General features: G+C 41.9%; 1 protein-coding gene across 2 annotated transcripts in view; it reads left to right on the top strand.

The window, feature by feature from the left end:
* Window positions 1-1,242: 1,242 nt before the first annotated feature.
* The window catches only part of ap2b1 (adaptor related protein complex 2 subunit beta 1), a 265,422-nt gene continuing 245,638 nt past the window's right edge, over window positions 1,243-21,026 (top strand). For both annotated transcript variants that reach the window (XM_072243607.1, XM_072243606.1), the window contains exons 1-3: window positions 1,243-1,342; window positions 12,289-12,346; window positions 14,324-14,429. In XM_072243607.1, coding sequence (XP_072099708.1) covers window positions 12,310-12,346; window positions 14,324-14,429 — 143 coding nt within the window. In that variant the 5' untranslated portion in view covers window positions 1,243-1,342; window positions 12,289-12,309. The remainder of the gene's footprint in view (window positions 1,343-12,288; window positions 12,347-14,323; window positions 14,430-21,026) is intronic.

Raw genomic sequence — 21,026 nt, 5'->3', positions numbered from 1 at the left:
TGGTACTTCCCCAGAACCCTCCACTCTCTTCTGGATTAAGCATCTTTCCTTCATGCCCCTCAATATAATCAGTAACTTGGCTTCCAAATTACTTTGGAGAAGAAAATTCCATTTACACAAACCTTTGAGAAGAGATTCCTCCTCTCAACTGAAGACTTGAATATCTTAGATGTATTCATGAGGCAAGTAAGACAGTCCTTATTTGATTTTATGTATTCCTTCACTACTTTGAGTCTTTTGAAAGGAAGTCACTTTTGTTGATTTTTTTTGTCTAAACACCCCATTAACCATATAACAATTACAACACGGAAACAGGCCATCTCAGCCCTTCTAGTCCGTGCCAAACTCTTACTCTCACCTAGTCCCACCGCCCTGCACTCAGCCCATAACCCTCCATTCCTTTCCTGTCCATATAGCTATCCAATTTAACTTTAAATGACAACATTGAACCTGCCTCAACCCCTTCTGCTGGAAGCTCGTTCCACACAGCTACCACTCTCTGAGTAAAGAAGTTCCCCCTCATGTTACCCCTAAACTTTTGCCCTTTAACTCTTAACTCATGTCCTCTTGTTTGAATCTCCCCCACTCTCAACGGAAAAAGCCTAGCCACGTCAACTCTATCTATCCCCCTCATAATTTTAAATACCTCTATCGAGTTCCCCCTCAACCTTCTACGCTCCAAAGAATAAGGACCCAACTTGTTCAATCTTTCCCATTGTCTCAAGTGAATTCAAAGAACTAAAAAGATGGCAGTGTTAACAACAGTAAGACAATGAAATAATTGTGAATTCTGATGCAGTCAGTTGTGGGGGGGGGGGGTTCTGATGGATGTGCAGGAAGGCAAATTATGCTGGTGCTGAAGGGTTGCTACCAGAGCTCTAAGAAGGGTGCTGGAATTTACTGACGGTGCAAGACGTGATTCTGGAGGGGTGTGTGTGGTGGGGGGGCAGGTAAGAGTGGGCTGCTGGGGGTGTAGGAAAGCTGCTACAAGAAAAAAGTTGGTGTTGGAAGCACAAGGGGACTGACTGACCAGAGGGACAGTGACACACGCAAACCACTTGGATTTGTTGGAAGGGCCGGCTACTTGAGGTATAGGAATGTTGCCGGTGATGCAGTCAGGTAGGCTGGAGGCACAGGACAGCTTCTGGAGGTGAGGTCGGTTCAGGCGGTGGAGCTGCCTGGAGACGGGAGGCTGGCAACTGTGCTCCAGCGCCGGTCCCTCCCACTCTGCCGTCACCCACTTCCGGCTCTGCCTCCCGGGGGACCGCTTTGCCCGGTACACACGCAGCTTCTCGCCGGCTTCGGCGCCGTCCTGTGCCCCGATCGGATCTCGCTCCTGCAGGTTGGTGTCATGTTTTCCCCCGAACCTCGTCGTCCTCTGCGGCTCGGAGCCGGGGTTTCGGGCCCGGACGCCACGCTCTTTCCTGCCGGGCTCCGCCCAGCCTCTGGCCGGTTCCCCGTTGTCTCCTGCGTGGATCTTCTTTCTGACTCTCAGCGATATCGGCACAGTCGGCGCGGCCTCCGCCCTGGGCCACCGTGCCAGCTTCACCCCCGCTCCGCCTTCTCAGCGAGCAGCGGCTCGTGGGTTGAATTAAACAGCCTGCATGTCCGAATGGTGTTGCCGCCACCATTTCTGGGTTGTGGGAGGTCTCTTTGCCCCATCCCTGGCTGCAGACAGGACAGGGCGATGGGTGGGTGCAGGAATTATCCAGGTCACCCTCAGGACTGAAGGAAGTTTAAGTGCCTGATGCCCTGTCGGGTGCATATGTGATAATGGTGCAGTTTCCTGGGTGGATTGCCTGTTACAGTGGCTGCTGAGGGTCTTCAATTGTTGAAGCCCATGTGGAGGTGTGGTGACTGAGCAGTAAAAGGGGCATGAACTATTGCTGAACAGAGTTGATATTGATGATCTGAAGGTAAGAATTGCTCTTTGTTTCCTGGGTTGTTTTGGTAGAGCTGACTTACTATAAGATTATTTCATAATTAAAGAGATTCTAAAGATATTAAGTACTTCTGCTTTGGCTTGAACTAATCAGCCCCACACCCACTGTATTCTGCCAAAATGTCTTCATGGTTAAAAACACAGTGAAACCCCAGATTGAATTCCAAATCTGTGACACTAATTGATCCCAGAAGAAGTATGAATGGATTAGTTGGATTGTTTGGCCATTTTGGATGGGTAGAAGGGAAATAATTTTTATATTAACAATTGGATTAACATTTGAACAGCTCAGAATGTTGGAATGGTCACCTGGGCAATATGCTTGGAAAATAGTGTTCAGCAAGGGATGTCACCTTCAGGAGTCTCATCAATAACATGAGAGTATGCGTTTAAAGTTGCAGGATGTCTAAAATACCAGTACAAGACTGGCTTTGAAGCTGAATGATAAGTGGATGCAACATTATATTCTGCTCAACACTAGAGAGGTGATTTACTCTGCAGAGAAAGCTGTTGATGTTGATAGGAGCATCTGGCAGTAAGTTGAGATTGGCCTGATATTCTATTAATAGTATAATAGAATATTTTATTGATACCAATATGTTAATAAAGTTTACATTTATGTTGGCTTGCAGATAATTCAATTGTCCCAAGGTACTTCTGTGCAAGTGCAAAAAGAAGCATTATAAATAAGAGTTACAGAAACATTTTGCACTTATTTGTTTCACTTTTTATTTCCTTATTTTAATTCCTTTGTTACTGCTTCATCCCTTGCTGTGATATGCTTGCACTGGTAAGAGCTATCAAAGGATCAGTTCATGTTTAAGTCGTGAGACCAAAAATATTGGCTCTGTTATCATTTCTGTGTGTTTTCATTTAAAACATTAGCTTACAGGTTTTACTCTATTTGTGTAAGCAGTTCTGCATTGATTGCAATATGTTTGGTCTATTGGAGTTACTGAGTTTTTACAGTTAGATTTTGTATGCTATGGATGGAAAGGTTAGTATTTGTGTGATCTAAAAGTCTGTTTGAATTTTGAAGGTTAGGATTCAACCATGGTTGGTGGGCCAGAGGTCATGGAAGGAAGATGGTGATTTCTTTAATAACTTTCCTGATGTAGTTTCATGGTCACCATTACAAACCATAGGCTTTTATGCCAGATTTGTTTGTTCAATTACTTAAATTTAAATTACACAACTTTCAGATACAGTTTGAATTCTTGTTTCTGGTTCACCAGCCCAGAGCTCTAGTTGCTAGTTCAGTAGCTCGATCATGAGGCTACTGTATCGCTAAGTATCTTTAACATAGGGAGGAAATTTTTTTTTAACCTCCTCTCCCTTCAGAAACCTGTAAATGGGACTACTTCCTGCTTTGTGTTGAATTCTGATTTCTCCCTAAAGATGTAGGACTGGAGTAGTCTAGCTGTTATATGACTGGACTAGCAATCAGAGTTCTGGACTACTGAACTGGAGGCATGAGCTCAGTTCCCAGCATGGTAGGTGAGGAGTTTAGATTCAAATTATTAAGTAAATCTAAATTGGGTAAAGGTAGTTTGTTTCAATAATGATAATCAAGAAAGTGGCTTGTGGTAAAAACCAACCTGGTTCCCTAAAGTCCTTTGTGGAAGGAAATCTGCTGTCTTCACCTGATTTGCCCAATTTGTGACTCTAAAACTACCAATGTTGACACTTTAACTACCTCCTCTGTTCAGGGGCATTTAAGCGGTTGGTTGGTTGGCATCCGTCTGTCTCGAGGGACAATGGTTGATGATCATCATCTCAAGCCTGGGCAGAAGGTATGGAGATCCTGAGATGCCCAGTCGTCAAGATCCCCCTCTCGGCCTCACCGGTGTGCTCCAAAGAAAAGCTTATGAAGCAATACCTTTGGGTCCAGCTTAGCTGCAGGAGCTGCCGGAGCTGCCAGAACGATGTTCAATGACGCCCAGCCGCCTTGGGGACTCCAATCCTGATTTGCTGTCTGGGTTTACTACCGCAGCCTTGGTCTGTCCCGAGGCTGCCCGCAAGGCAGTGGGGTTATTTACCCATAGCTGGGGATTGTGTCCACACACCAGTGGGCCTGCATCCTATGTGTGCAGGGGCCAGACCTCCCTCCCATCCTCTGTAGTTCACCCTGAGTCCGGAGGGAGCTCAGAAGTTCAGTGCCAGCGAGGAAGCACTGCATGAGGCTTGCTGTTGGAGAGGCTAGGTACTGGCAGGGAGAGACTGACACATTCAGCTCTCCTTTCCAGCGAGGAGGCACTGCATGAGGCTTGCTGTTGGAGAGGCTAGGTACTGGCAGGGAGAGACTTACACATTCAGCTCTCCTTTTCGCGAGACTGCTAGCCAGCAGTGGAAGCTGAAAGCGAGAGTGGCAAGTGCTACCCACTACACTGCCACACTAGACACATCACAACAATCATTTTGACCACAGTGGCATTTAGATGTGGACAATAAATCTGATGTGACCAGCAATGGCCACTTCCTGTGAGTAATTGAACAAACAGAAAAGCTGCTGAAGATATAATGACCTCCATTTTGCTGATAAGAGGCATGTTAGAGGGTGTAGTTAACCTCTTTCTGGATGCAGTGGAGTACGAACATGGGTCCTAGCAGGAGTAGTTTCTGGTACTAGGAAATAATGCTCCTTAAAGAGTCTGCATTCTAGACCATATAAGTACTTAGATCAGAGATACCACATGAGAGAATAAATTTGCACTATGCTGAATTGTATGTAAATCCAGAGGTAGTTACAGTGGGCCTCTTACTCTACATGTGTCAGTATTAAATAATGAACTGGTAGTAGGCATGAAGGTTGCTGAGCTAAGGCCAGAAGTAGGCAAGGCGATCTACGGAACAAAATGAGGAATATCCGTATCCATTCAGCTTTCAGTTTTTACCATATCCTGAAAATCAAAGCTCATAATAGTAAACCAACAGATTGACATTAGTAGTTACATGTATTAGGACAATTGAGTAGGTAGATTGCAACCTCTCCAACAAAATGAGCCTTGAAAAATCCTCTGTGTTCTCATTAGGATTTATCTAGTCTGAAGGAAGTTGGTGTCACAGAGTAGTAGGTAGAACAGTTGCATTAGACCGAAGAACAAGGCAGGTTCAAGGAACGGACATGAAGCAGGAAGGGGTGGGTAAGTACAGCATGATAATTACACAAATGAACATTCACTTTTCCTTTTGGTCCATGCGCAGTCTCACTTGAGCATGTGTGACATTTAGACCAAAAACTAAACTGCTGAAGGAACCCAATGGGGTCCTGATGCAGGATCTGAACCCAAATCTTTTTATCCCCAAGATCACAGATAATATTACAGTTATAGTTTGGCATCAGGAGTTCCAGTTTATTATGGGACTTGGTTGTACTTGAGACTCTGAAGTTGAGATAGTTTCAAAATTTAAAAGACTTCACTTGAGTTGTGTCTTACCCTTGAAGGATAACTCCATTCAGTATGTTTAGTTCTTGCTTTGTCTTTGAAATGTATTTTGTCAACCTCTTATTGAAAGGCCACATCCATTTTATTGTCATTGTCTGCAGCCACTCCAGTACTACATGTCTGTTCTGTTCCAAGATTAATGCAAATGTTGGTCTGCTCTCTCCTACAATCACCAGCTGTAGTGCATTTTGGAGCTTCTATACTTTATTTTTTTAACACAATCCTTGCGCTAATACTGGTAAACTTTGTATTGCATTTGTATTGCAACACTATGTATTGTATTTCTGCCTCTTTGTCCTCCCCGAATAGAAACGGCAATCTCTTATAATATTTACTAACCCTTATAACTTTAAAAAACAATCTAGTTTGATTTAATTATTACTAATGTAGAGAAAAATACTTTTTATTGAAAACACTGCTTTGCTAGCTGGTTTATCAATTTCCTTCAATTGTAGGATCTGTTACCTTTATCCAAAGTAATACAACAAGGAACTGGGCAGTTTGACCATCAACCACCCATTTAAACTATCCTTCTATTAAACTCATTTTTATTCTCCACTATGTTCACCTGGTCACCTATCTAGAAGAAAGGTATTAATAAGGTTGAACAAATACAGGGAAAATTTACAAGGATGTCAGGATTTGAGGACCTGAGTTTAAAGGAAGTTTGACTAGGTTAGGACTTTTTTCCTTTGAAGTATAAATAGAGGTATACAAAATTATGAGGATATAGATAGGGCAAATGCAAGCAGGCTTATTCCATGGAGGTTGAGTGCGACTAGAACTAGAGGTCATAGGTTAAGGGTGAAAGATGAAATATTTAAGGAGTGCCTGAGGGTTAGCTGCTTCACTCAGAGGATGGAGTGTATGGAACGATCTGCCAGTTGAATTGGTGGATGCAGGTTCAATGGCAATATTTAAGAGAAGGGATGGCATGGTAGTGTAATGCTTTACAGTGCCAGTGATCACTGATTGAGGTTAAATTCCTGCCCCCCCATAAAGAGTTTGTACGTTCTCCCCGTAACCACATGAGTTTCATCCCACATTTCAAAAGATGTATGGGTTAGGGTTAGCAAGTCATGGACATGCTATGTTGGCACTGGAAGTGTAGCGAAACTTGTGGGCTGCCTCCAGCACATCTTTGGACTGTGTTGGTCATTGCTGCAAGTAGTACGTTTCAGTGTGCTTCAGTGTTTTGATATACATGTGACAAATAATGTCAAAGATTGTTAATCTTTGAGTTTGGACAAGTATATGAATGGAGGGCTATTGAGGGTGATGGTTCAGGTTCACGTTGATGGGACTAGGTGGAATGAGAGTTTGGCATGGACTGGAAGGGCCTGATTTTCTGCTGTACTACACTGACTATATGTTCTCATGAACTTTCCCCAGATTTTACAGTAAAATTCACTTACCCACTAAGTGCAAAATATAGAGATCAATTAACCTAGCAATCTTTATGCCTTTGGGATGTGGGAGGAAACCAGAGTAACAGGGAGGAGTGCAATAACGCCTGAGGTCAGATTGAACTATGGTGCTGTGAGGTACTTCCTCTGCTTGTTATGCTACTCTGCTGCTCTGGCTTGCTTGAAGGTCCACAATCTTTGATTGACTCATACTCTTAGACATGGCTCAGCAAACCATTCTCAGTAATCCATAACTGCTACCCAAGTTGTCACAGCTTTCCCTTCTTTGGCGAGTTAGCACAGGCAAAAAAAAATTGGTTGAAATCAGCCTTATCTCAAAAATAAAATAGAAAGTAAATGACATTGCAGTGAAAGGAGAGAAATCTGGAATTCTTCTAACAAATAGTAGAATCTGTTAAGTGTACCTGAGACCCTGTTGAGGAGTGAACATCTGGCTGGGTAAGGATCATGAGATTTTAGAAGGTGTTTGGGGAATTATAAGGAAACGCCTCCAGAAGACAGAGGGAGTGAAGAACAGCAAGCTGATGATATTTATGCAGTATTTTACAATATCTCTAAATGCCTTACAAGAAGTTACCTGAGACATTTTAAGCCTTGCTCAGGGGAGTATTTTTAGGACTGAAGCAGTGTGATGTAGATTCTGTGAGCACCGTCGAATGCATACAATTGTTCATTGGCTTAGCACAGCAGAGCAAAATCACAGTTTCACAGTTCAGCTTGAAGAACTAACATAGATGATGATTCATTGAAGTTATTTATACATCAGTTCCTAGAAGTTTCTTTTAGAATCCTTGGAAAATATTTTGGAGAACTTAAGCCCTCTGAAGTTAGTCATAGTCATACTTTATTGATCCCGGGGGAAATTGGTTTTCGTTACAGTTGCACCATAAATAATTAAATAGTAATAAAACCATAAATAATTAAATAGTAATATGTAAATTATGCCAGGAAGTAAGTCCAGGACCAGCCTACTGGCTTAGGGTGTCTGACCCTCCAAGGGAGGAGTTGCAAAGTTTGATGGCCACAGGCAGGAATGACTTCCTATGATGCTTTGTGTTGCATCTCGATGGAATGAGTCTCTGGCTGAATGTACTCCTGTGCCCAACCAGTACATTATGTAGTGGATGGGAGACATTGTCCAAGATGGCATGCAACTTGGACAGCATCCTCTTTTCAGACACCACCATCAGAGAGTCCAGATCCATCCCCACAACATCACTGGCCTTACGAATGAGTTTGTTGATTCTGTTTGTGTCTGCTACCCTCAGCCTGCTGCCCCAGCACACAACAGCAAACATGATCGCACTGGCCACTACAGACTCGTAGAATATCCTCAGCATCGTCCGGCAGATATTAAAGGACCTCAGTCTCCTCAGGAAATAGAGACGGCTCTGACCCTTCTTGTAGGCAGCCTCAGTGTTCTTTGACCAGTCCAGTTATTGTCAATTCGTATCCCCGGGTATTTGTAATCCTCCACCATGTCCACACTGACCCCCTGGATGGAAACAGGGGTCACCGGTACCTTAGCTCTCCTCAGGTCTACCACCATCTCGCATTAGGGTTAATGTCTTTTTCACATTAAGCTGCAGATAATTCTGCTCACAGCATGTGACAAAGTTTCCTACCATAGCCCTGTACTCAGCCTCATCTCCCTTGCTGATGCATCCAGCTATGGCAGAGTCATCAGAAAACTTCTGAAGATTACAAGACTCTGTGCAAGGTGAATGGAGTCCAAGGTGTAAATGGTGAAGAGAAAGGGAGACAAGACAGTCCCCTGTGGAGCCCCAGTGCTGCGGATCACTCTGTCGGACACACAGTGTTGCAAGCACACGTACTGTGGTCTGCCAGTCAGGTAATCAAGAATCCATGATACCAGGAAAGCATCCACCTGCATCGCTGTCAGCTTCTCTCCCAGCAGAGCAGGACGGATGGTTTTGAACGCACTGGAGAAGTCAAAAAACATGATCCTCACAGTGCTCGCTGGCTTGTCCAGATGGGTGTAGACACAGTTCAGCAGGTAGATGATGGCATCCTCAACTCCTAGTCGGGGCTGGTAGGCGAACTGGAGGGGATCTAAGTGTGGCCTGACCATAGGCCGGAGCAGTACCAGAACAAGTCTTTCCAGGGTCTTCATGACGTGGGAGGTCAATGCCACTGGTCTGTAGTCATTGAGGCCACTGGGGCGCGATGTCTTCGGCACAGGGACGAGGCAGGTAGTTTCAGCGTGAAATGATGGAATTCTATTTTTCTTCAAACTCTGTGTCCTTTGGTTTCAAAATGCTCCCAGGCCAAGTCAAATACAGCATAAGCAGCAGATGAGTAAGACTCCCTGTAGTAAAGATGAATATTCAAAGTTAATTTATTATTAAAGTATATATACATTATACAACATGAGATTTGTCTCCTTAAAGGCAGCCAGGAAACAAACCCAAAAGAGCCTTGTCTCTACTCTAAAACTACTAAAGGTTCCCCCATCTGTTTTCTTTACCAGCAATAACATAGAATGTCTCATTCTCACCAACTACTATTCCATTACAGGTGGTCCCTGTTCTCCGAACGTTCACTTTACGACACCTCACTGTTACGAAAGATCTACATTAGTTACCTGTTTTCGCTAACAGAAGGTGTTTTCACTGTTACGAAAAAAGGCAGTGTGCACCCGAACCACCAAGCTCTTACCCCGGAATGGCATTCTAGCTGGCATTGTCTAAACACGTGCTTTATCTCGATTTATTTTGTGCATTCGTTAGCAAGATGAGTTCTAAGGTATCAGAAAAGCCTAAAAGAGCTTGTAAGGGTGTTGCACTTAGCGTAAAACTAGACATAATTAAGTGTTTCGATTGTGGTGAACAAAGTAAGGACATTGTCCGCGCATTGAACTTGCCTGTGTCCACCATTCGCAGTATTTATACGCAGAGAGAAAGCTGCCGATGTTACCGTTGGTTCTGCTTGTATTAAAGTGGTCTCTCTTAGTCAGCATCCAATAGTGGATAAAATGGAAAGTCTATTGCTTGAGTGGATTGATGAGTGTACAAAGCGTGGTGTTCCGTTAAGTTTTCTTATTCTTAAAGGAGAAATCAGTCAGTCTTTTTAATAAGCTGAAACAGAAAGCACTGGATGATGGTGATGAAAGTGTTGTGGAAGTGGAATTTAAAGGTAGTCATGGGCGGTTTGATCGGTTTCTGAGGCGAGGGCAGCTTCATAGTTTACCGTTTACCAGAGAGAGTGCTTCGGCTGATACTGAAGCTGCCGAAAAGTTCCCAGCAGAACTGAAGAAAATAATTGCAGAAGGTGGTTATTCGTATAAGCAAGTGTTTAACTGTGACGAAACTGCAATTTATTGGAGTCTTCCCGATTCCGGTAAGTGAAACTACATTGTACATACATTATTTCTGCTTTATATAGGCTGTGTATTTTTGTGTTATTTGGTATAGGCCATTTAGGGGTACACCATTTAGAACGGAGTTGAGGAAAAACTTTTTCACCCAGCGAGTGGTGGATATATGGAATGCTCTGCCCCAGAAGGCTGTGAAGACCAAGTCTCTGGATGCTTTCAAAAAAGAGATGGATAGTGCTCTTAAAGATAGTGGAATCAAAGGTTATGGGGATAAGGCAGGAACTGGATACTGATAGTGGATGATCAGCCATGATCACAGTGAATGGCGGTGCTGGCTCAAAGGGCCGAAAGTCCTACTCCTGCACCTATTGTCTATTGGTATGATTTGGCAGCTTCATAGCTTAAAGGTTACTGGAGAGAGTGTTTCTGCCGTTAGTGCTTGTGCCGTGTTTCTGCCGAGAGTGCTGCTGTGAGATTTTCGCTGCACTAGACCGTGCTGCAGAAAAGTGTTTCTACTTTATATAGGCCAGCGGTCCCCGACCACCGGGCCGCAAAGTATGTGCTACCGGGCCATGAGGAAATGTTATGACTTGGCGATATGAGTCAGCTGCACCTTTCCTCATTCCCTGTCACGCACACTGTTGAACTTGAACGCACGGGAAGGAGATCAATTCCTCGAGCTTGCAAATGACGACGGGCTGAGAAGTATGTTTGACATAACATCTCTGCCGGCATTCTGGATCAAAGTCAAGGCTAAATATTGTGAGGTAGCCACAAAAGCACTGAAAACGTTGCTTCCATTTCCGACATATCTCTACAATGAATGCAACGAAAATTAAATTGCCGAATAGACTGGACATAAGGAACCCCCTTTGAGTATCGCTGTCTCCCATCCCCCCTCGATGGCACCGTCTTGTTGCAGGAAAACAAGCCCAGGGCTCCCAGTGATTCAACGATATTGGTGTGTTGCAATGATTTTATATGTTCATACGGGGAAAATATGTGCTGTGTGTTTAATATCCAAACGGTACTTAAAATGTTATGATATTGACTTATAAGTGACTTATATAACCATATAACAATTACAGCACAGAAACAGGCCGTCTCTGCCCTCCTAGTCCGTGCCAAACGCTTACTCTCACCTAGTCCCACTGACCTGCACTCAACCCATAACCCTCCATTCCTTTCCTGTCCATATAGCTGTCCAATTTTTCTTTAAATGATAATATTGAACCTGCCTCCACCACTTCTACTGGAATTTCGTTCAACACTTACTTCAAGCTCCCCTGTCCTCCCCTGATAATTGACTTATCACTATATTCATACGAGGCAGATATGCGCTGTGTGTTTAATATTAAATTTGTTAGATAAACCCTTTTAGAAACGAAATTGAGTGTATTAGCCACTTATTTAGCCACAACGTATTTGACTGGTCCTCTCGTCTGTTGGCAGCCCTACCTCACCCCCCCCCCCGTCAGCAGGTCCGCAAGAATATTGTCAATAATAAACTGGTCCGCAGTGCAAAGAAGGTCGGGGACCCCTGATATAGGCTGTGTATTTATCATGTCATTTGGGCTTTTACTATATGTTACTGTTATTTTGGGTTTTATGTGTTATTTGGCATGATTTTGTAGGTTATTTTCTGGGTCTGGGAGCGCTCAAAAATTTTTCCCATATTAATAAAAGGTAATTGCTTATTCACTTTACAACATTCCGGCTTACGAACTGTTTCATAGGAACACTCTACCTTTGGATAGTGGGGGAAACCTGTATTTCGAAAGGAAATATAATTCTACTGTTGAACTTTAGATTTGGAGTGGATTCTGCCATTGCTCGTCTTGCATGGGACACAGAGCACTAAAGAGAAGGGAGTTAAATCTGGGTTTCTTGCACCAAAAAACAAAAGCCTTTGTTATAGGACCTTGTGCAATCACAGTGGTTGTTCAGCTGGCTGCAGTCCTTTGGAAATCACAAAATTCTTGTGCTCTCTGATATTACAAAAAAGCCTTGTGGTATTAAAATGAGTTGGAACTGCCTGACATTGATGTAGTTACCAATTTAATCAATAATGCTTCTTTCTGAAAAATGTCAGGAAGGAAACATGTTCTAAAACGCATCTTTGTTTTGTTCCTGCAGGAAGCTTAAAATAATTCCACAATGACGGACTCCAAGTATTTCACAACAAATAAAAAAGGTGAGTTTTCCTGTAGCTTACTATGAATAACACATGCAGTGTGGTGAAATTTCAGAGTTCATTGGTAAAGGTGTTAATAACTACTAAAGTAGTGACATGCAACATGTGTTTGCAGGACCATAGGGACCTGAGGTGCAGGTTATAAGAGGTGCAGCTGATTGTCTAGACAGCTCAGCTCTGCGTCAGCCAGATGGGATTAGTGAAGTGCAAGGGAATTGTAGAGAGAATAGAAATGGATTTTCAAACTGTGTAAGTGAGTAGAAACGAGCACTGAAGAAGCATAACTGAAAGACTTGAGTTCATGTCTTCCCAGTTATAATAGTGGATGTGTAAGGACATAGTGCCAGTAAAGGCCCTGCAAAGTCCATATCTTGTATCTGTGTTTACATCAGTAGATCATGGATTTTGCTTCTCATGTGCAGACATCGCATTTGTTCTTCACAATTGCAGCTATGAAAATTTAAATGGCATTCAGACATTCTCATTAGCAGTGAACATGTTCGTTGTGCCCTGAGCGCTTTACTGTGATTAAGTATACTCGTAAATTATATTAAAATAAGATTAACTTAAAGCCATTCTCCCAATATTATTAGTAGGGCTTTATGAAACCAATTTCTCAATATCATTGTTCTTCAGCCTTGCTTTTAGTGATGCTGAGTATTTATCAATAGTACACCAGTGTCATTAGCATCTGACTGGCAAAATGCACAGTGGTGTTTTCTGATGGAAAAGGAAATGTGTCATGGAGTCAGGTACTGAGCTGTTATGTTTGACCTTTGAGGAAGTTAGTGCTCAATTACAAATCAATATTCTACTTGACGCAGTGCAGATGTCAGGGAATGAATGTCTTCCATGAGAGAGGACATTGAATGGAATTGCTATTGCTCAGATGCCCACCACCAAAATTCTTGGGGTTATCATTGAACATAGATCCTGTAGCTGTAAGAGCAGGCCAGAGACTGAGAATTTTGTGGCATATCTCTTCACCTTGCTCCCTAAAGGCATTCAGCTGTGTATTTGATATTGGTTTTGGAGCATTATGTGCACTTACGTGGTTGAGCGCAGCACCAACAACTCTGAAGATGCCCAACACCATCACCGACAAAACAGCCCACTTGATTGGCACCCAGTCCATCATCCTGAAATATTCACTGGCTCCATCACAGATGCACTGTGCAATAATTGCTGCAATAACTTATTAAAGGTATTTGAGCAACACCTCCTATACCTCTATCCTCTCCCATCAAGAAAGATGAAGCAGCATAGGTAGGGAAGCAACAGCAGGTGCCAGTTTCCGTGCAAACTCATTAATAAATTGTCTTGACAGCATTGCTGTTCTTTCATCACAGGTGGTTAAGCATGAGCTCTCTCCCTACGGCAGTGTGGGAGAACTTTTACCAGAAAGCTAAACCATCCAGAACATTACAATCCTGCCACTTTTCAAGGCCAGTTAGGGAAAGACAAAAGAAAAATCTGGCCCTGCTGGTGATGCCCTCATTCTGCAATTTATTTAAAAAATATGGATCTTGGAGAGAAGCAACTGTCCATCAAGGTCCCTGCTTCTGATCAGTAGCTGAAGTCTGCTGCACTATAATATTGGGATTAGATTGAGGATAGGACAAAGCTTGGTTACAAAACCCTATAGATTGTTATCTTTCTGCATAAATAATAGTTTCTCGATGTTGGTCAATAGGCCAAAGGAGGAACTGAAAGTCGTTTCTTATGGCTATGATTCCGGTTTAAGATGGTGCTGGTGAAGCTCGGTGGCTACTTTTATTGTTTGCATGGTTTGCTTTTTTTCTCTGCACATTGGGTGTTCGACATTCTTTTGTGTTAATGGGTTCTTTTGGGTTTCTTTGTTTTGTGGCTGCCTAGAAGGAGACAAACCTTCGGGTTGTATGAAGTATATATACTTTGGTAATAAATGTACATTGATGTGAGATGCTCTGACTAATTCCTTTCATCATCACGTTTCAGGAGAGATATTCGAGCTGAAGGCTGAGCTAAATAATGAGAAGAAGGAGAAAAGGAAGGAAGCAGTAAAAAAAGTTATTGCTGCTATGACTGTGGGCAAGGATGTGAGGTGAGAAGACAGGGAAAATTGGATTCCTTCCACGAGGTTTTACTCAAAATACAGATGTCTTTGATTTGAGTTCCCTGAAAAGATTTCTTCTGGTTGGGTGAATATCGATTTGAGAAGTGAGCATTTCCTTTTTTTTGTGGAAGTGGGAAAGGAATATGACATAATTTGATTGGCTGATTGTCATTTACAGTTCAGCCAGCAGCCTTACACTTTGCTGTTTCAATTTGAGTGTTCATGGGTTCATAGAAAGATAGCAAGCCTACAAGCACAATACAGGCCCTTCGGCCCACAAAGCTGTGCCGAACATGTCTTTACTTTAGAAATTACCTAGGGTTACCCATAGCCCTCTATTTTTCTGCTGATAAATTGTTTGTCAAGACTCTGAATTAAAACTTGTTTTGCAAAGAAGGATTTCTGCCTGCAGCTGGGGTTGTGACATGTAGGACCTAGACTCAGTTGAGTCACCATAGTTTTTCCAAGGGCAGAGGGCACTATGAGCTGATCGTTTGCATGCATCAGGTGTTGTGAGGTTGAGTGAGCTCCAGGCTGTGAGTAGACTGTGAGTGGTGTACCATTGAAATCCTCTCCTGGAATACCCTGACAGCTTTTGAAAATTTGCCAATCCAAAGCTTTTGAATTGTTTTTAAATGTTTTCAATTTTCAGAGATATTTAAAAGACTAGATAAATATTGAAAGAAGATCAACTAAAGGCATATTGAAGTACTAAAGATGAATAAAAATATTAATTAAAAACATTATAATAAAGTAACACAGAATTTGGAGCAGGCTTCAGCACGTGAAGCAGAAAAAATACCTGCATATGCTGAGTATCCAAACCAACACTTACCTATATTTAGCTGTTAGCACTAATAAAAGAGTTTGCTATTTGTACATCAGTCTTTCCTCAGGGAAACTCCAAGGGACAGGTTTGAAGTGCATTTGCTGCCTCTCCTCAGCAAGTTAATGCTCTGATGATGAGCTTAGTGGTGAGTGTAGCAGCGGAACCTGAGGCCAGATAGATCAGCAACAGACTCTCAGAAGTAGAATCATACAGCACAGAACCAAGCTGTTCGGCCCATCATGTCTATTTTGACCATTATACATTAATCTAATTTTCCTGTGCATCGCTTCCTTTCTATAGTATGGCAATCAGAACTGCAAACAGAATTCCAGTTCCTCCAATTTCTATGTACACTTGGTCAATTACAGAAGTTTGAGATGTGCTCAGAACAAATTTAAGGAAGAATATATTGAATTTCTCTGGAAGACGTTTAAATATGAATTGGGTGTGTTGTAAACTGCAGTGAGAATAATGTATGCAGTGTGTTATTCATGAGAAATATTACAGAGAGGTAAGATTGCTGTTGTTTGCCTTAGTAAACATTTATAGTTGTAAGGAATGGCAGAAATGCTCTCCATACCAGAAAAAATTGAACCGGACTGTGAGAAACCTGACAAAAAGTTTTGCTCTTGTGACCAGACCGTGAGGTTCTGATGCAGGTTCGTTTATCATACTTGTCTCACTAAGCTCTATCTTTCAAGTCCATATTTGTAGGAAAAAATACATTGCATTTCAGCCTTATCTTCCTTCTAATTGTAAAGAATCAATATGGGGTCAGATTTACTGTTCAATAGCTGCATTATTTCACCCTATTACAGACATTCCCTTTATTGCCCTCGCCCATGTACTTTGCTACTTCGATAAACTTGCTTTCTCAGTTCTAATGAAGGGTCTTCAAACTCAAACATTAACTGGTTTCTTCATCCAGAACTCAGCCAATTGGTGTTTGTTCACAATTTCATGATTTTATTTATAGTAATTCCTCCACTACCCGAGTAGTCGATGTTATAAGTGAAGATATTGCAGTGGTGCTGTGAACTAGTATAAGAGTTGAGCGTCATTGTTCAGATAGCATAGAAGGAAATGGGAATGTTGCTTGTTATGACTAATTAGTAAAAAAAAAAGTTTCCTATCTCAGGATTTCTTGTAAGGTTATGGGCATATTGGCCAAGGTTAGTATTTCTTTCTAACCTCTGTTGTCTTGAGAAGTGGTGGAGGACTGCCTTTTTGAACTTTCCAGTGATTTGGTACAACTTAACTGGATCACTAGTTTAGTTCATAGCATGTGTGAGAGTCAGCCATGATTATGTGAGAAAATAGATGGATGTTGCTGGCTAATGGTGAAAGACTTAATTCTTTCAAAAGTAGCTGTAAACCACTCAGGAATTTTATCACATTCTGACAGATTCTTGGTCACTGACTGATGCCAGCATCTTCTTTACAGACTTTTTCAAACAGGATTAAGATTTGCTGGATTAATAATCAGCAGTTCACCGAGCTATGTATATTTAATAGAAAATAAAATCTATTTTCTTTTACTGTGGAAGTAGGGATTTGTTTTGTGGTTTTGTATCATGTGATAGGAAATTTTCTGGATTCCTGTGGGCCAACTTGGTTTGTAATAACTGAGTCTACCTGGGAGGGTCAGGGTGTGTGTTGTAAAATAGGATTATACACTGGAGAAATGAAATGCTTGTTTCCTGTCAGCTTATGCAAAAGAGCATAAATATTACAGCTTGCAGAAAATTTGCAGTTACATTTACATCATTAACAGTATGGATTGCCAGATTATTGCTCAGCCACCATGTTAGCCCAGTCATGAACGTGAAAAGAAAGGATCTCACTGCAGGGAAATTCTCTTGTTTTGTCCCATTTGCTGGTGAAGATTAAATTGTAGATGTAATGTTTGTGCAATAGTGATGGTATTGGGTTTGCTGTCCATGAAGTTCTGAACTCAAACAAAGATTTTAAGCCCTATTGGATATAGATAGCTGCAAATACCCTCACTAAAGGGAGGTTATAATGTTGCTACCTATTCTCCAAAGGCTGGTTACTTCCCTGTTTATCCTCCACGGTGAGTTTATCTGCCAGATGTTGTGTTAGGCGGCAGGAAATGCGCTGTTATGTTAGGATGAATGCTGTCCAGATGTTTAGGGTGGGCTGGCGCATTATCAAGCAACAAAAGAACTTTAAAGGCGAGATTCTGTTCCCGGCAGTAGCATCTCAGAGCTGTATTACCTTCAGCTGATGCTGCGCTGTTTATAATTTCCAACTTTTTTTCAAGTATTAAAGCGGTTCTCTGCCACTCAGCTGACGGCCCAAGACGTGACATCGGACGCTTAGGAGGCATAGTTAAATATTTCAAGCACAGAATCACTGCACCGTAGGTAAAACCAACAAAAGTTTAAGATTGCGCATTCACACCTCACCAAAACCAATACGAGAGTGGCAGGAGTGAGATTGTGAGGCGCGCGCATGTGACTTGTATTGGCGGGAAAGCAGTGTTCCTCACATAACTGTGAATTCTGGACGCATATAACGAGACGTTGGTAGAAATAGGTTCCTCGCATAACTGTGAATCCGCATAGTCTGAAGACGCATATAACGAGGAGAGGGTGTATGTATGCTGTATACAACCTTGAGATTCATCTCCTTAAAGGCAGCCATAAAACAAACCCAATAGGACCTATTTTAAAAAAAGATTATCAAACACCCAAAGTGCAGAAAAAAAGAAATCATGTAAACATTAAAGTAAATAACATTCAGAACTGAAGTTCATGGAAGTGAGTTCACAGCCACGAAGCCAGTCATCACTGCAGCCAGTTCAGAAGCACATTAGTTGCAGGCCACAACTTCAAAGTGGAGATGAGTAAACCTCGCGGAGCAGCAAGCTGAACCAGCCTATCTGTCACCTCTGGTCCTGAAGCCCTGACCTTTTCAATCTGGCCCAGTGCTTAAATCGTGCAAAGCATGGGTCATTCCTCACTCTTGAACCTGAGCCCTGGCACTTTGACATGCTCTCGGCCCAGGCCCAGGCCCCGCCACCTCAATTTGGCCTTTACCAACCTTTCCAATTTGGCCCAGCCCTTAAATCGATCAAGCCTCGAGTCTTTGCTTTCTTTTGCATTTCCATAAACCCACTGACTTTCTTGAGGGGAGTTGTATTGTGTATAGGCAATGGTTGGCCTGAGTAGGCAGTCAGGGATACATAGATGGACATTGTACATTAAGAAATAAGGTATAGCACCCTTGTGTTCTCCTATTTTTGCATTTGGCACATTATTTATGGACAGTTGCACTTTAGGGATAAAAGTGTAGTCTACTTCTGGCCTCTAGACTAGTTTTGACAGACCTCGCTTAATCTAAACTCTTTTGCTCCACTGTGCTGCTTAATGACGGTTGGGGGGCATGGTCTACTCTGCCTGTATGCCTGTTTTATTTTCACACATAGCTTGAAAGCCTTCATCAGTTGATAGATTCTGGTGTTTTAATCCAAGGTTCTTTTAGAAGCCAGGAACAAGGCACAAAACTTGTTGCTTCATGACTGTTTTATTAAGAGTTGATAGAACAAAGAGAAAAAGAGCAGAACAGTGACAGGGGTCTACTACTTGAAGAGAGAAAGTAAAGATGGAGCCTAGCATAAAACAGCTTTTTCTATATCACCGAGATAAGGAAGATTCCATTCAAATTTGTAGATAAGAGACAACCAATTAGAAAGTATTCATTTTAATACTGCCGTACCAGATTAACCAATGAGAAAATATATATTCACTTAATGCAGAACAAAGAAGCTTCCAGAGTTTTCCAGAATATAATCACTGTGTGTGTGTGTTTGCACCCTTAACTCCTGGTGGAGTCGTCGGGGTGCCGTCATAACAAGCTTTAGGTATGCTCAACGTACGGCATGTCTGGGGCATCTGAAACGGAGCCCATCCCTCTCCAGGTTTGTTTTTTACGAGGTCGAGTTGTTAGCTCAACACTCAACCCAGGCACGGATGGAGAGTGTGCAAAGGAGCCGGCTAGATTCGAACTAGGGACCTCCCACCCCGAAGTCCAGCGCTGATTTATCTTATTTAATTTCTTTAATATACAAAATTCTTTCGACCAGTTTGAATGAATTCATTGACTGAGCCTCAAGTTCTCCAGGGTGGAGAATTCCAATGATTCTCCACCTTCTGAGTGAAGACATTTTTCCTCATCTCAATTCTGAATGGTGTGGCCCTTATTCTGAGAGCCTTACCACTGGCTATGGACTCTACAGCCTCCTCATGTCCAGCATGTGAAGTCCTGTAAAGATCTTTGTAAGTTTCAGTGACCTCTCCTGTCTTTCTTCTCACGTGTAGCGTATAGATGTCTAACCAACTCCTTTGTCTTCATGTGACAAGCCATTGGTCTTAGAACTGGTCTGCAATTGTTTGCTGTACTACTTCTGTAGCAAATCTTCCTTCTCTTTGCTAAAGAGCCTAAAGGTATCAGTTAGCAATGGTCTGAAAAGGACAGTTGGGGATTGACAATAATGCTGGGCTGGCTAATAGCAATGTAAAAAATATTCTGCAATACAATATTTTAAACAAATATATTATTGTTCATTGTGGCTTTATATATAAAATGATATGCAATTAGATCTACATATAATTGGGAAATGTATACCATGTACAATTAATACAGAAGACCTGACCTTAAGGTGCATGCAGGCAGTGTATATGGCATACTATCTTCAGTAATTACGGCATACATTGGATGCTACTTGAAGGTGTTTTCTTCTTACAAGTCCTCTTCATATAAGCGCTTCAGAACTGTAGTAGAATGTATGATGTAAAATAGGTGAACCCAAGCTTGAACCTTAGAGGTAGTTGTTATGTTTTGTATCTTCAAAATATTAAACTAATTCAAAGGAATATACAGGAGTCCAGGAATGCAGGTCTAGTTTGTGTCTACTTTAAGTGAGGTGCGCACACATCACATGGTAGCTTGATGACATGTTCAATTTATGTATTTATACATATAACTCGTAATAAATTATTTAAAAAACAAGAATGCTTAGTCACTTAGTCAACACACATACACACACACGCGCGATCACTCAAATATTACTGAAATACTAAATACACAGCATTAGTGGTCAGGCAGATGATGGGATGCGAGGTAATGAACGTATTGGCAATGATGCCACGTGGCCTTTTTTTAATTGGGTTATTTAGGTCTCTTGTGACTGCAAGCAGACATATTTCAAAGTGCATAATTTATACATTCTTTGATAATAAATGTGCTTTGAACTTTTGAATCTTTGGGAGGGATTATCTTAAAAAGTTACCTAATTGGAGCAAGATTGACTCCTTCCACTTCGTGGCAACATTTTTGAATCAAGCTCTTTACTAGTTGCCAAATAAGGCTGTAATCCTCTGATTAAGGCTTAGTTTGTTTATTTTTTCCCACAAGGTAGAATCTTGCACAGGTACTATGTAACAGATTTCAAAGCTACATGATAACACTATCTCTGCACTGCAGCCTCCATGAGTTAATGCATTACATATGTAGATGTGCTGACAACAGTCTTAGACTGAGCTCTTAGAATCCATCAAACGGAAGCCTCAGTGTTCACTTTGACCATCAAGTACCTATCGATATTAACTCCATTTACCAGCAACTAGTCTGTCACCTTTTACGCTTTGGCCATTCATTAAGATGCTACTTAATGTGTGAGAGTACCTGGTTAAATACAAATTGAAGCTCCTTATAATCTGTTAGAAGAGGGC

Source organism: Mobula birostris, chromosome 25 (genome assembly GCF_030028105.1).
Source record: "Mobula birostris isolate sMobBir1 chromosome 25, sMobBir1.hap1, whole genome shotgun sequence".
In the NCBI taxonomy this organism is placed as follows: Eukaryota; Metazoa; Chordata; class Chondrichthyes; order Myliobatiformes; family Myliobatidae; genus Mobula; species Mobula birostris.
The sequence above is the reverse complement of the archived record's forward strand: the minus strand, read 5'-3'. Positions and strand labels throughout refer to the sequence as shown.